General features: G+C 43.5%; 1 protein-coding gene across 3 annotated transcripts in view; it reads right to left on the bottom strand.

The window, feature by feature from the left end:
* Positions 1 to 14,717, bottom strand: part of LOC147033123 (cytoplasmic polyadenylation element-binding protein 2-like) — a 121,600-nt gene that overhangs the window by 20,213 nt on the left and 86,670 nt on the right. For all 3 annotated transcript variants that reach the window (XM_085871222.1, XM_085871223.1, XM_085871224.1), the window contains exons 5-6: positions 1,543 to 1,661; positions 379 to 493 (exon numbers count right to left, since the gene is read on the bottom strand). In XM_085871222.1, the coding sequence (XP_085727348.1) occupies positions 379 to 493; positions 1,543 to 1,661 (234 nt within the window). The remainder of the gene's footprint in view (positions 1 to 378; positions 494 to 1,542; positions 1,662 to 14,717) is intronic.

Genomic DNA, 14,717 nt, shown 5'->3' with positions numbered 1-14,717 from the left:
CCTCCATGTTGTCAATGTCGGTGTTTTCCTTTGATCATCTAATCATTTCACACAACACTTTTCTGATGGCTCGTGTAGCATGAGACTCGTGTCATTTTCAGTTACTGAGTTATCTTAATCTTTCAGTTTTTATTTCCATCTGATATTCCAACTCATTTAAATTTGTGTTCTCGAATTGAATTTTTTTTTTTACATTTCGATGTATATAATCTCAATCCTCCAGAAACTGTACTCCATGAACCAATATCTGGGTTTATATTTCACCATGACTTTTCACCAATGTATAAAACTTTTAAAAAAGACCACACACTTAGGCAGTTGAAAAGTCACTACAGCTTCTCTTAAAGTTGGAAGTCTAAACACAATCAATTCTCGTACCAGCTCGGAGAGGCCGAGGCACACCCCCTACGAAGATAGTTTTCCGAGGGTCGAGTGGCTGGGAGCCATCCATCACAAAATCGCTGTCACTCAAATTCCATGGCCGAATTTGAACCTGCAACCGCAAACAGGTTCAGTTAGGCACAGCAGGCAATGCAAGCCTCAGTTAACCTCAATTGAAAAACCGATGCTTCTTACTGGATAAATATGTTTACCAAAAAATAACCGTAATAAGAGTTTATTTTCAAGTCTTCCATAAAAAAAACATAATTAACGAGTGAAACTCCAGCGAAGACAGGCATGAGATCTTTGACAGTGAAGGAATCTACATGGTTTTGAGGTTGCCAAATAGAACCATTTTACTGGCAACACCTGTTAGATCTTGACGGTACGTAGAGACCGCAATGACTACAGACAAGTGGAGCTGCAGATCAGAAGAGAAGAATTTGGAATATGGCGAGGGTGTCGGTTCAAAAGCCCACTCTTAGCGAAAAGAAAAACAAAATAAAACATGTGATCTTCAAAACTCCCAAACGAGGGTGAGCATTCAAGTTAACCGGCTTAACATTACTTGGAAGGTTACGCATTCTTGCGTAATGCACCGAGCTCTTGGCTCATTAATGACCTCAAGGGAAGGAGTACTCTGCTTGCCCTGCCTGGCCTGATCCACATCTGATTCCAGTCCACACAGTTGTTACCTCTTAATACCCTCAGGACAACTTGGGAAGGTAATGTTGGCCAAAAAAGCCCTTAACCAAGAACAAAGAAATAATAATTGGGAGGGTGGGGCATTTGACTCATGAGTTCAGATGGGAGTGCGACAAAGGCCATCCTAATATTCCAATCGAAGCGAACTGCATTGATTCTCAAATTAAGGCAGTTAAATGTTACAGGAAACTCACAAAGCAAGAATCCTGCAGACATGTGACATAAAACTACTGATCAGTGGAGTAGTCTCACTATATTAAACTGTGCTGCTCGCAGTGGCACAGATACATCTTTTATGTGCCCTAGGCAAGGGGGTTCTCAATCAAAAGCAGTGAGGTTTCACGATTGTTACCAAATATTATAGGCTTACAAATGAATGACAGGAAACTTTTGTGATGCGAAGAAAACAAATCAAGAAAATGCTTTTGATCTGCACCCAGGTCTGGTTCACCTTACCGGTTTGTCCTTGATGGTGGGACTGGATACGCACAGGTACAGTTTGTCATCTTCCCTGATGCAAGCTTCTATGAGGGCCTGCACCGAGCTCTCATCTTGGAACAGCAAGAATGCGTAACCTTTCAGCACACACCATGTGAATCAATACAATCAGCAGGGAAGTGTCAGGCATTTTTTTGCACAAAAAGTTTAGAGGGAGGATGACGCGATGGAGGGTAAAAAGGCAACGGACGGACAGTTGGACCACAGCAGGACACATCAAGCAAGGGAATTAACCAACAGAAAAATAGGGAAGAGGCAGGAAGCAAACACAGCAATTATTTACATATAAAAAGGGTAAAGAACATGTTATGATAAGAGTGGGCCATCAAGGAATAACACAGGGAGTATGTGGTGAGGAAAGCGAGATGGCAGGCTGACTAAACAGGTATTTTGCTTCAACATTTACACAAGAACAGTCAGGGGGATTGACAACAGCTGAGAGTATCTATCAAGGAGGTGAAGAAGGGCTTTTACAGAAGATCCAGGTTGGAGTGGAGGAAGTAAAGGAACAGCTCGGTAATCTAAGAGTAGATAAAGATCTGGGACCAGAAAATATGTAACTGAGAGTATTGAGGGAGGTGGCTGATCAGGTGAGCAAGATGTTACCGGATATTTTTCAATAGTTCCCTGGAGTCAGGGCAGGTACCAGAGGATTGGAGAGTAGCAAATGTAACACCACTATTCATGAAAGGATCCAGAGAAGAATTTGGAAACTATAGACCTGTTAGTTTGACTTCAGTTATGGGGAAAGTGTTGGAGACATTAATTGGGGACCAGATGAGGAACCATTTAAATAAATACAAACTATTTAAAAGCAGTCAGCATGGATTTACCAAAGGGAGGTCATGTTTCACAAATTCATTGCGGTTCTATGAAACAGTTTCTGATTGGGTGGTTCAGTGCATGAAGTGTATCTAGACTTTAAGAAGGTACAGTGCCTTTAGAAAGTGTACACCATCTTTCAAAATGTTCACCTTTTGTTACCTTATAGCCTAGAATTAAACCGCATTAAATCAGACTTTTTCCACTTTCATTTACACATCGTAACCCACAACTTCCAAGTGAAAAAAAATTCCACAATTTTCAGAAAATTAATTAACAAGCTCAAATGAGCTAAGATCCTCATTCTCTTAATGATCACGTCATAAAAACGAATATGACGTCATTGTGATGTATCAGGTCTGCGATCGATTATCTGTGCTAATGCCCGGCTTGATTCCCGCAAACAAAATTCAAACAGCTTGCCTAGTTTCGGAGATAATGGTATAGGCGATTTCCATTAGCGGTGATATTATGACGTCAACTTTTTTTCTAGGGAGAATTTCCAAAATTGGAGATGGTTACTGCCTGTGCTTGGGCTCTCTGCATATACATGGCAAGTTTCACGAAGATCCGATGAGAACTCTGGGTTGTGAAACAAAAAATGTAAAAAAATAGGAATGACGTCATAAAATTGATATGACGTCATAGTGATATATCATATGTGCGGTAATTCATCTCTGCTAATGCCCTGTTCGAGTCCCGCAAACAGAATTCAAAAAGCTTGCCTAGTTTCGGAGATAATTTTTAGGCGATTTCCATTAGCGGAGATATTTTGACGTCATAATTTTTTTTCGAGGAGGAATTTTCAAAATAGGAGATGCTTACTGTCTGCACAGGGTATTTTTACATATATATGCCAAGTTTCAGGAAGTTTCGATGAAAACTGTAGGCTGTGAAACAAAAAAACTCCACAAGAAGAAGCAGAAGAACAACAACGTGAGTAAAGGCCCTGTCACACCTTGTCGTTTTAGCCACACATATGGCAAGGTATCAAAATGTATGTAAAACGCTGGTGTACGCTGAACTATTGATGTTTTTGTTTCCAGTTTTGGACATATTCATAACGAGTTGGACGTATGCATAACGTATTAGTAACGTACACAGAACGTTTCGACAACATATAGATAACTTATACCAACGAATGCTGAGCGTGTTGGCGTTCACAACCTATGCCCAACGATAGTCTAACTTATGCATAGCGCGCAGCAGCGTATCACTGACAATCACGTGGCATAGGCTATTACTAGGCTGCAGCTCGACGATTCAAATCATAACCGCATTAGACATCGAAGTGTCAAGCCGCTGTCACACCTTGACGTTTTAGTCAGCGTATGCCGACGTATGAAAAATTTGCCGAATACGCTGGCACACGTCGAATACGTTATGGGTAAGTTTTGTATACGTTAAGAGCACGCTGAGGCACGCTGGCATACGACGTAGTACGCCGAGTACGTCGACAAATTTTCAGCATGTTGAAAATTTTTCGACGTATGCCAGCGTATGATGCATACGTTCCGCATACGTTGGCCATAAGTTGTAGGGCACGTTACGCGATCGTTGACACACGTCGACACACGTTACTTGAAAGTTACTCATGAGTCAAAACACGTCGAGGTAATGTTTAGCATACCTGAAACTTATTTCTAACCTATGAGTAACGTGCTTTGAACCTATGAGTAACATGCTTTGAACCTATGTGTAACGTATCTCCAACACATATTGACGTATGTAGATGTGTTTGACATCTTCCGGACGACCACAGAACTTACTGAACGTGTTACTAACTTACAGCTACCGTATAATGGCGTATTGGCAGCGTTTAGGGGAATTGGTATATAAAAATGGGGTTCACACAGGAGGAACCCGTCAGTGTTCCAGACTCCATGGGTTTTTTTTTTCTTCGGCATGACGGTGATATTGACACTTTGATTTCTAGTGCGGTTATGATTTAAATCGTTGAGCGGCAGCCTATTAATTTTCTTATATTATAACCGCACTAGAAATCGAAGTGTCAACATCACCGTCATACCAAAGACAAATAAAAAAATAAAAAATAAAAAATAAAAACCAGGGAGTCTTTAACACTGACGCTAAACATTACCTCGACGTGTTTCGACTTATGAGTAACTTACAAGTAACGTGTGTCAACGATCGCGTAACGTGCCTACAACTTATGGCCAGCATATGCGGAACGTGCGAGTCATACGCTGGCATACGTCGAAAAATTTCAAGCATGTTAAAATTTGTCGACGAGCTCGGCGTACTACGACGTATGCCAGTGTGCTCTTAACGTATACAAAACTTACCCATAACGTATTCGACGTGTGCCAGCGTTTTAAATAAAATTTTTCATACGTCGGCATACGTTGGCTAAATCGTCAAGGTGTGACAGGGCCTTAAGACAGAGATCCTGATGATAGCAATTGTACATTAGCTCAGGTGTAATCAATCACCTTAAAAATCGCACACCAAGTTCATTTGCCTCCACCTGTGTTCAATTATAGTGATTCTGTTTGTTACTTCTGCCACCAAAGGTGAAGGGGGTTATGTTTTCACCCCTTTCTGTCTGTTTGTGTACAGGATATCTCAAAAAATTGTGGACAGATCTGCTATAAGATTTTGTGAACTAGTTCAGAATGTGACGAGAACAAACTGATTAGATCTTGGTGAAGATCTGGATCTGGATACTAGAATTTTTTAGCAATTCTTCACCATTGAGAGATTGGGCTAAACTGATATACAACATGATATCTCAAAAAGTTGTGGACAGATTCAGACAAAACTTGGTGGACAGGTTGTGTGTGTGACAAGGACGAATTGATTCGATTTTGGTGAAGATCCAAATGCAGACACGATAAATTTTTAACTTTAAAAGTGATTTTTTACTATGGAGAGATGGGGCCAAAAACGATATATCACATGATATGTCAAAAATGTATTGGACCCAATATGTTGTCGTCGATCAGGCATTACGTGGTGTAGGTATGCGCTCTCCCGATTGCCCTCCTAGTTTCAGAATAAAATCAGCTGTTCCTGTACATTTCCTCTGTTGGGTAGTGTATTTCACAGCTTCGACTCAACCACGTGCACCAATGAGCTTTCAAAAGACCTCCAGGATAAGGTTGTGGAAAGGCACAGATCAAGGGATGGGTATAATATAATAATATTTCAAAGGCCTTGAATATCCCTTGGAGCACAGTCAAGACAATCATTAAGAGGTGGAAGGCTTATGGTACCACCAAGACCCTGCCGAGATCAGGCAGTCCCTCCAAACTGGCTGACCGAGCAAGGAGGAGATGGATCAGAGAGCCCACCAAGAGGCCAATGGCAACTTTGAAAGAGCTACAGGCCTTGATGGCAAAGACTGGTCACTGTGTGCAGGTGACAACAATATCCCAAGCACTCCACAAGTCTGGCCTGTCCGGTAGGGGGAAAGAGTCCTGTTTGAAATGTGCACAAAAACACTCTGGAGATACTGAAGCCATGTGGCAAAAGGTTTGATGGTCTGATGAAACAAACTTGGAACTTTTTGGCCTAAATCCAACATGTTACGTTTGGTGCAAACCCAACACAGCACATCACCCAAAGAACACCATCCCGACTGTGAAGCATGGTGGAGCAGCATCATGTTATGGGGATGTTTCTCATCAGCAGTGACTGGGGCACTTGTCAGGATAGAAGGGAGAGTGGATGAAGCAAAATACAGAAAAATCCGAGAAGAAAACCTGCTGCCCTTTGCAAGAAAGCTGAAATTGGGATGTAAGTTCACCTTCCAGCATGACACACAGCCAATGACAATGACCGGAAGCACACAGCCAAAGCTCCACTGGAGTGGCTGAGGAACAAAAAAGATAAATGTCCCTGAGTGGCCCAGTCAAAGCCCCGACCTTAATCCAATCGAAGATCTGTTGCATGATTTTAAGATTACTGTCCATCAATGCTTCCTACGCAACTTGACTGAGCTTGAACAGTTTTACACAGAAGAATGGGGAAATATTGTCCAATTAATGTGTGCAAGGTTGGTGGAGACCTATCCCAAAAGACTCACAGCTGTAATTGCTGTTAAAGATGCTTCCACCAAGTATCAACTCAGGGGGGTGGACACTTATCCAACCAAGATATTCATGTTTTGGATTTTTAATTAATTTTCTGAAATCTGTAGAATTTGTTTTTCACTTGGAAGTTGTGGGTTTTGATGTGTAAATAAGGGTGGAAAAAAGTCTGCTTTAATGAAATTCAATTCTAGGCCATAAGGCAACAAAAGGTAAAAATTTTGAAAGGGGGTGTAGACTTTCTATCGGCAATGTATTTGATAAGGCACCACGCAGGAGGTTGTTAGCCAAGGTTAGGGCTTGTGGAGTGGCTGGTCAGGTAGCTAACTGGATTGGAAGCTAACTGGCTTCGTGATAGGAAGCAAAGGGGGGCTCTGAGTGAGAGGATGTAAGTAGTGGCGTACCTCATGGATCTTTACTGGGAACACTATTGTCTATCGCATGTATAATCTGCGTCGGTCTGTCTGTCTGTCTGTCCATCTGTCTATTTGGGGAGAGGCTTCTCCGTTCAAGGCAGGGCTTCCCAAATTCAGGGAGGGTGTTCAAATTCGAATCGCCGCCATTTTGTTTGCTCCGTTTAGCCTCTTTTGTAAGGCTCTCATTTTCTTGCACTCTCACGGCTTTATCTTAACTCCAATTCAATATCCGATTTCTTTTTGTGTAGTCGCTAAGATGGTGTAAGTTTCAGATGCAAAAAAACACTCGAATAAAGTTTTGCATTTTTAAACAAAAATGCATTTTAAATGAAATTGAGGCCTGCAATATAAAGTCCATTCAGACGCCCTCATGGCTATATATTAACTCTAATTTCATTTTTTCGAGTCGTTAAGATGGTTTAAGTTTAAGTTTCACCAAAAGGCAAGAAAATAGGATGAACATTGGTGTTTATACGCAAAAATGCAATCTAATAGTCGTTTTTAATGTATCTGGTTGGACGCGGTGTGAGCAGGGGTGTTATCATTAAGTTACCCTTTTATCATAGTTACCTTTTGAAGAAACAAAAGTATATTTTGATTGCAATTCATGAAAAGAAAACAAAGTAATGCCTGTCAGCGATCACAGCAGCGGTCTATTATACACCGCCCAAAGAAGGTATGTTTCCATAATGCAGAGGAAAGAAAATCCTGGCCTTAAAAAATATAAAAAAATAAAAAAACACTTGGTTTTCGCATGAGTTTTCAAGGCTGAATTGTGTACAAGTACAGGATTTATAAGGGCCAGTCAGTAAGTAACCTTGAAATGGTAATATAAATTTGAGAATGTAATGTGTGTAGTAGTAGACGACATATGTTATATCGATGGGTAAGAGTCATGTTTTGCCTGTTTTAGATCTGGCAACATTGAGTGTTTGACATCAGTAGAGCAGTTTCAATATGGCGGCTCCATTCGAAGCATGCACCAGGGAGGAGCAACGTTCTCTCATCCGTTTCTTGGGAAGTGAGGGTGTGAATCCCCGTGAAATCCATTGCAGAATGAAAATGCAATATGATGATGCATGTTTAATGCTGCAGCAGGTGTACGACTGGGACAAGAAGTTTAAAAGTGGAGTTCTTTCAGTTCGGGTGGTACCCACCTTGTAGACACTTTGCGGAACCCCAGCACATTGTGAATGATATGGTGTGCTGAACCATGGCTAATGTTCAATTCAGAGACCACTTCATCCAGTGTAATATGACTGTTTTCCCTTAGCAAGCACTCAACTCCTGCAACCATTTCTGGTGTGTCGGCTGTGTGAGGCTGGCCAGAGCGAGCAGCGTCTGCCATACTGGACACTCCACTTTTAAACTTCCTGTCCCAGTCGTACACCTGTTGCAGTGATAAAACATGCATCACCATATTGCATTTTCATGCTGCTATGGATTTCACTGGGATTCACACCCCACTTCCCAAGAAATGGATGCCAGATCTAAAACGGGCAAAAACATGACAATTACACATACATATAACATATGTCATCAACAACTACGCGCATTACATTCTCGAATTTATATCACCATTTTAAGGTTACTTATTGACGGGCCCTTGTATTGTATAAACAAACTGTATTTCACATGTGCATGGACACGTTTATTTATTTCACATCATATGTATGTATTACGTGAGAAGGAAAATTCTCAAGAGATATTTTTTCGTTCTTATTTTACAAGTTATGTACACACACACACACTTCAAAGATGTTTATTTTAAATCTTCAATTGGAAAAAAATGTCCTAGTATATGCTGCACACAAATGAAAAGAGTAATTTTAGTTTTTGCCGGACATAAGGGTGTAATGGCCAGATACACCGCTTTTTCCACAACACTTTTTCCCAGAGACTTTTCCATTTGAACTGTATTTTTTTTTTGTATACCTTGTCAAGGCTCGTATGAGAGCTAACACACAATGCACAGCAAGCAAGGGGGGCATGAGACAAGAGGGATGGGAGTGGAAAGGACAAACAGTGGGGATCAGAGGCTTTAGGAGATCTGTGGAAGGGAGAGGGATGGGGTGGGGAACATGGGGTATACAAGATGGACATTACTGGGACTTTCAGGAAGGAAAGCAGGGAATTTGGAGGAGGTGGGTCTGGGGTGGATTAACGGGGGTAGAAAAGATCGAGAATTTGTATGGGGGAAGATAAGAGATGGTGGTGAACAGCTGTTTTGAAGGCCTGGAGGGAAGAATGGGATTGAACAGAGCGAGGGAGTTTATTCCAAAGGCAGGAAAAAAGAGGAATGAAAGAGTGAAGGTGAGCAGTGATTCGTGATTTTGGGAGTTTTACCAGAAAGGGGTTGTTGGCGGACCTCGAGCGCCCTGCAGAAATATGGTGGGGACAAATCGCAGACAGAGCAGGGAGGGAGAGATTGGGACCATACTCTGTGCAGAGCGTTGGTGCTGCTTAAGCAGTCTTCTTGGCTATTGGGCACAATCCTGGATGGGTCGCCACTCCGACACAGTATACCAGCACGCTGGCACTCATTTTGCCGAGCTCGGAAGGATGACATGCTGAGTTAACCCCACCTGGTATTAATTCAACAGCAGAACGGGATTTGAACTCAGGACCCGAGGATCCAAAGCCCGCCACCCTAACCATTAAGCCAACACCAGGCATATAGAGCAGGGGGAAGGGGGGGCAAGACCGGAGAGGAGACGGTAGAAGACAGAAAGACCACCGACCTGCCTGCGGTAAGAGAGTGAGAGGCTCAAAGACTCTGCCTCATCGCGAGAGATGCCAATGATCCAAAATGCCTTGGTTTCGACATAGTGAAGCCGAGAAAGGTGGGAGGCAGGAGCACCATCCCAGAGGGGAGTGCAGTACTACATCAGGCTGCGGACAAAAGCTTTGTATGTGGTCAGGAGCTCAGGTGGGCCGAGGAAGGATTTTGCACGATGGAGGATTCCAAGTCGGCGACTGGCTTTGGAGGCCAGGTTTGAAATGTGGCTTTCCCAGGAAAGATCATGGCAGATAGTGAGACCCAGAATCTTGAAAAAAAAGTTCTTCTTCCAGAGGATTTTTGAGAAAGTAGATGGGGGGGGGGGGGTTCCAAACGGTCCTTTCGGAGAGACATAGTGAGAGTGTGAGATTTGTCAGGATTGAAAGATATGTTCCACGTGTTGCATAAGTTTGTGATTTTACCCAGATCTGCACTGAGCGAAGAAGCTGCTGCTTACAGGTCTGAGGGATGGCAGATGGTACGGCAGAGGGTGGAGTCATCAGCATCGAGGAAAATAAGATTTTCCAGAGAGTCGGAGAGATCATTGATGAAAACCAGAAAAGAAACAGGGCCCAGAACTCCAACCTGGACAGGAAGCGGGGATGAAAGAACTCCATTTATGGCCAGACATTGACTGCTACAGGAGAGGAAGTCTGCGAGCCATGAGTGGATGGCCTTGGATGCCATAGGAATAGAGTTTGGTGAGCAGGGCAGGGTGCCAGACTGTGTGAAAAGCACGCGAGATCTCTCGGGATTTGGCTCCGATTTCATGCCCGGCATTGAGGACCTCCATCCATTGTTGGGAGAGCAGAAGCAACATATCCAGGGTAGAGTGACCTGGTCTGAAACCAAATTGATGATCGGAAATCAAGCCATTGGAGAAGAGGAAGGATTTAATGCCTGAAGTGATGATGGATTCCATAACCTTGCTGATGATTGAGAGAAGGCTGATTGGCCTGTAGTTGCAGGGATCTATTTTTTGCATCTTTTTATGCAGGGCAGTAATGTTTGCTGATTTCCAAGCATATGGCAGATGACCTTGAGCAAATGAGAGGGTGAATAGAACAGAGAGTGGGTGAGCAAGAGCAGAAGAGCAGGTTTTTAGGACACGTGGGCTGATGCCATCTGGACCAGTTGCTGAATCAGAGTCGAGGTTTGACAGCAAGCTCTCCACCTTGTCCAGAGAAAAGGACACAGAGTCCAGGGACAGTTGGGTGCGACTGGGTAAGGTGGTTGCAGAAAGCGATGGGTTTCGGCCACAAGATTTCGATGCAAACACCGAGTTTTGGCATTCAGCCTTTTCACGTGCGGTTTCAGCAGTGCGGCCATGTGAGGTAAGGGAGGGGATGGAGGGGGAACATACACCAGAAACAGATTTGATTAGACACCACCAGGATTTGGAAGAGGGAGAGAGGTTTGAGAGTTCAGAGTTGAGCTGAAAAATATGTTGTTTTCTGGCTCTCCTGAGGGTAGATACACACTTGTTCCGAGCTTTATAGAAGGAACTGCGATTACCCTCAGTTGGGTTTGCCTTCCATGAGGCAAAGGCAAGTTGTTTCAGGACAACTGCCTCACCACAAGCTTCGGTTAACCATGGGCGGGAGGAAGGGGAGGACAACTGAAGACAAGAGGGGATAAATGAGGGAGAGTTTCTTTGAAAGAATTCCCAGGATGAGCTGATTTTGGAGAAAGTAGCGATGGATGACCAGTCTAAAAGTTTGAAGGCTGCTTGGAGACCCTGCCAGTTGGATTGAGTGAAATGCCAGACTCAACGGCGGTGAGGTGGTTCTCCGATAACATCCAGAGAGATGTCCACTTTGACAAGCACATGGTCAGAAGAACCGATTGGAGCGGAGGAAGAACAACAGATATTTTCAGGGAAATTAGTCAAAATAAGATCCAGACAGTCCCAATGAGTCGCAGAAATCGTTTGCTGAAGTGCCATGACAGGTGAGAAAGGTACCCACACCTAGCCAACTGGCATGATGACAATTGAAGTCACCACATATGAGGAAGAGAGAATTCGGATGAGAAGATAGAAGTTGGTCCATGTTTTCGGATAGTGAGGTGTAAATGGAGTCATCACTGTTTAGTGGACTGTACAGTACACATATAAACATGAGGTGGCAGTGGAGGGGAAACCATAGCCAGAGGTATTCCTAGGGGTGTGGGGGAGTGAGGGCAGTGCATGGAGAGTGAGGAATAGAGTCTTTGATGAAGAGAGCAACTCCTCCACCAGGACGAGGCTCAGTTCTGTCATACCGGAGGAGGGAGTATCCAGGGAGAGATTCTTGGGAGTTAGAGATGTATTGATGGAGAAAAGTTTCTGTTGGGCAGATTATGTCTGGTTTGTCAGTGGCAACCTGTATGGAAAGATCTGTGTAAGGTTTGAGCGAAGGCCCCGGATCTTTGAGGTCCACACTGTTAATGAAGAGGGAGGGAGGAGGGTTTGGGTGCAGGGGATGGGAGGGGAGGGGGGGTAGGACAAGGGAAGAGGGGGAGAGGTTCAGAGAGTTGTTGAAAGAGTGTGGGGGATTTCAGAATAGCTAGGGGACGGGGCCGGACGAGGAGGAGAAAAGGCTCTGTGGTGGTGGGGGAGAGTGGGGTGCAAGAGAGGGTGCAGAATATTCTTTCGACAGTCATCACAATAAAATGCTTTATTCTTTAGACGTAGTCACAATAAAAAGTTGCAAGTCTTCGCTACTCTTTTGTTCCAGTCTCACAAGTATAAAGCTCCCGAATAAAGCAGGACGACATCGACATGATGATGTCACACGTCTTCAGCATGGTGAAATGTAAAGTATCATTTCAAATAATCAATTGCATTGCATTTGTTATTTTATGGCCTGCCAGGATAGGTTAGACTCTCAAAGGATTGCACATTTGGCTTTTGAGCGAACTTGCCAGGGATGGAATCCCAAGCTAGCTGTAAACGACCACCCTGGCGTTTGGTATGCAAGGCGAGGCATCAATTGGAGAGACGCTAAACTGGAGGAAGCGTTGCGTTTGGAACTGCCATTTCCAAAATGAATAAATGAATGAGGGAACAGAATGAAACAGATGAATAACATCATCATCGACTTGCACAGGATGCAGAAAGAAAAAGAATGAGGTGAGATAATGAGACGGCTGATGAACTTCAACACAGACGTGCACAGGATGCTGAGCAGCGAAGACTTAAGAGGGTAAAGTGTGCTCAGCAAACATATACAACAGCATCTGTGATGAATCGGACTAAGTATATGATAATATTGTCCAAGAGCATAGTGGCTGTCCTCTGACCTCACCATGCGTGTATTGTTGTGCGAAACATTTCAGAAACTAGGGCACTCGGCAGAGCGCATACCTCCACCATGCAATGCGTGATCCACGAGAACATATCAGGCCCAATACATTTTTGAAATATCATACTATACAGTACTATTTTGTTTTTGGCCCTCTCTCTCAATGGTGAAGAATCACTTTAAAAATTAAATTATTCTCGCATCCAGATCCGGATTCGGATCTTCACCAAAATCGAATCAAATTCTCCTTGCCACACACCCAACCTGTCCACCAAGTTTCGTCTGAATCCATCCACAACTTTTGAGATCTCGTGCTATATACGGTATTCGTTTCGCCCCATCTCTCAATGGTAAAGAATCACTTGAAAAAATTCTAGTGGCCGGATCTGGATCCGGATCTTCACCAAAATCTAATCAGTTCGTCCTTGTAATATGCCAAAACTGTCCAAAATTTTTAATCTGGATCTGTCCACAACTTTTTGAGATATCCTGTGCACAAACAGACAGACAAATAGAAAGTTGTGAAAATATAACCTCATTCACCTTTGGTGGCAGAGGTAATTAATCAACAGGGAAAGGGGATGGATTTACATTTTGTTTTTCCAAGAGGAAAGTCTTATTACCACCACTATTTGCCGTACCTGCTCAACAGCAACAACTTTATCAAGGTAATGATGGAAAATAGCATAACTTCTGAGACAATTAGTGGGGCAACTTAGCATAACAATTGTGCATTTTGTGAGGAAAGCACCAAATTTGGCACACTAGTAGCCTATCATATTATGACCAGATTTGGATATTGGGCAATCTCAAAATTTTTGATGGCAGTGGAAAATGGCTGCCACAGCCATCAGCGGCTGAATTTGAGATGGCCCAATATCCAAATCTGTTCATAATATGTTAGGCTACTAGTGTGCCAAATTTGGTGCTTTCCTCACAAAATGCAAAATTGTTATGCTATATTTAGCTAAGTTGCCCCACTAAATATCCAAAATTGCAATTCGACTTTGCTCCAAACACAGCCATTTCAGATATGTATTTCACATATGATGGATTCACGTTCTGTGAAGAAAATAAATTGTGTACATTATACATAATTTCTGGATCTTATGAATTGCCAGTACACATTTTGGAAGATTGAGGTGCAGCATCCAACTCAAGATGTCCAAATGTCATACACTCTGATGCCCGTGGGTTTCCCACGGGTGCCCCCACAAGTATGTGTGTGTTCGTGTGTGTGTTTTATTGTTGCGAATCTGGAAGCCCTGAACACACAACAGCCAGGTCCTATAGATTAGTTATATCGGTGAGTACGCATTTCTAGTTAGGGTCCTGCCCCGAGTCTAATGGGAATTAAATGTTCGTGCGCTGCAGAGTTATTTTGATAGTCAGGGTTTTCTTTTACATTTTTACATCACTTACAACTACAACAATACCTTCGCTCCATCCTGACGCCATAACGCTCGCGGTGGGCGGAGTTCAAGAAGGACTTGGCGTCTCTCTGGGCCAATCAGAGAGATACGAGCGAGTTTGCCATCGGTCAGCCAATGAGAGCCCACGCAGGACAATGTTACTCCTCTTCCTGTTTGAGGGGTCGTCTGCCGTGGCGCCCGCCACGCCCCCCTCCCACCCCGGTCCAGTCAGCGGACTTGGCACCCCTTTTGGCCAATCACGGGGGCGACGAGCGCATTCGCGCGCCAAAACTGTCCCTGGAGGGAGAGCGGGTCGGAGGAGGCGGCTCCTCTCCTCTGGAGAAGGAGTGAATAATTGTTCGGCGCGA

Source organism: Eptatretus burgeri, chromosome 2, assembly GCF_056783735.1.
Source record: "Eptatretus burgeri isolate ZD-2024b chromosome 2, Ebu_testis_v1, whole genome shotgun sequence".
NCBI lineage: Eukaryota > Metazoa > Chordata > Myxini > Myxiniformes > Myxinidae > Eptatretus > Eptatretus burgeri.
The sequence above is the reverse complement of the archived record's forward strand: the minus strand, read 5'-3'. Positions and strand labels throughout refer to the sequence as shown.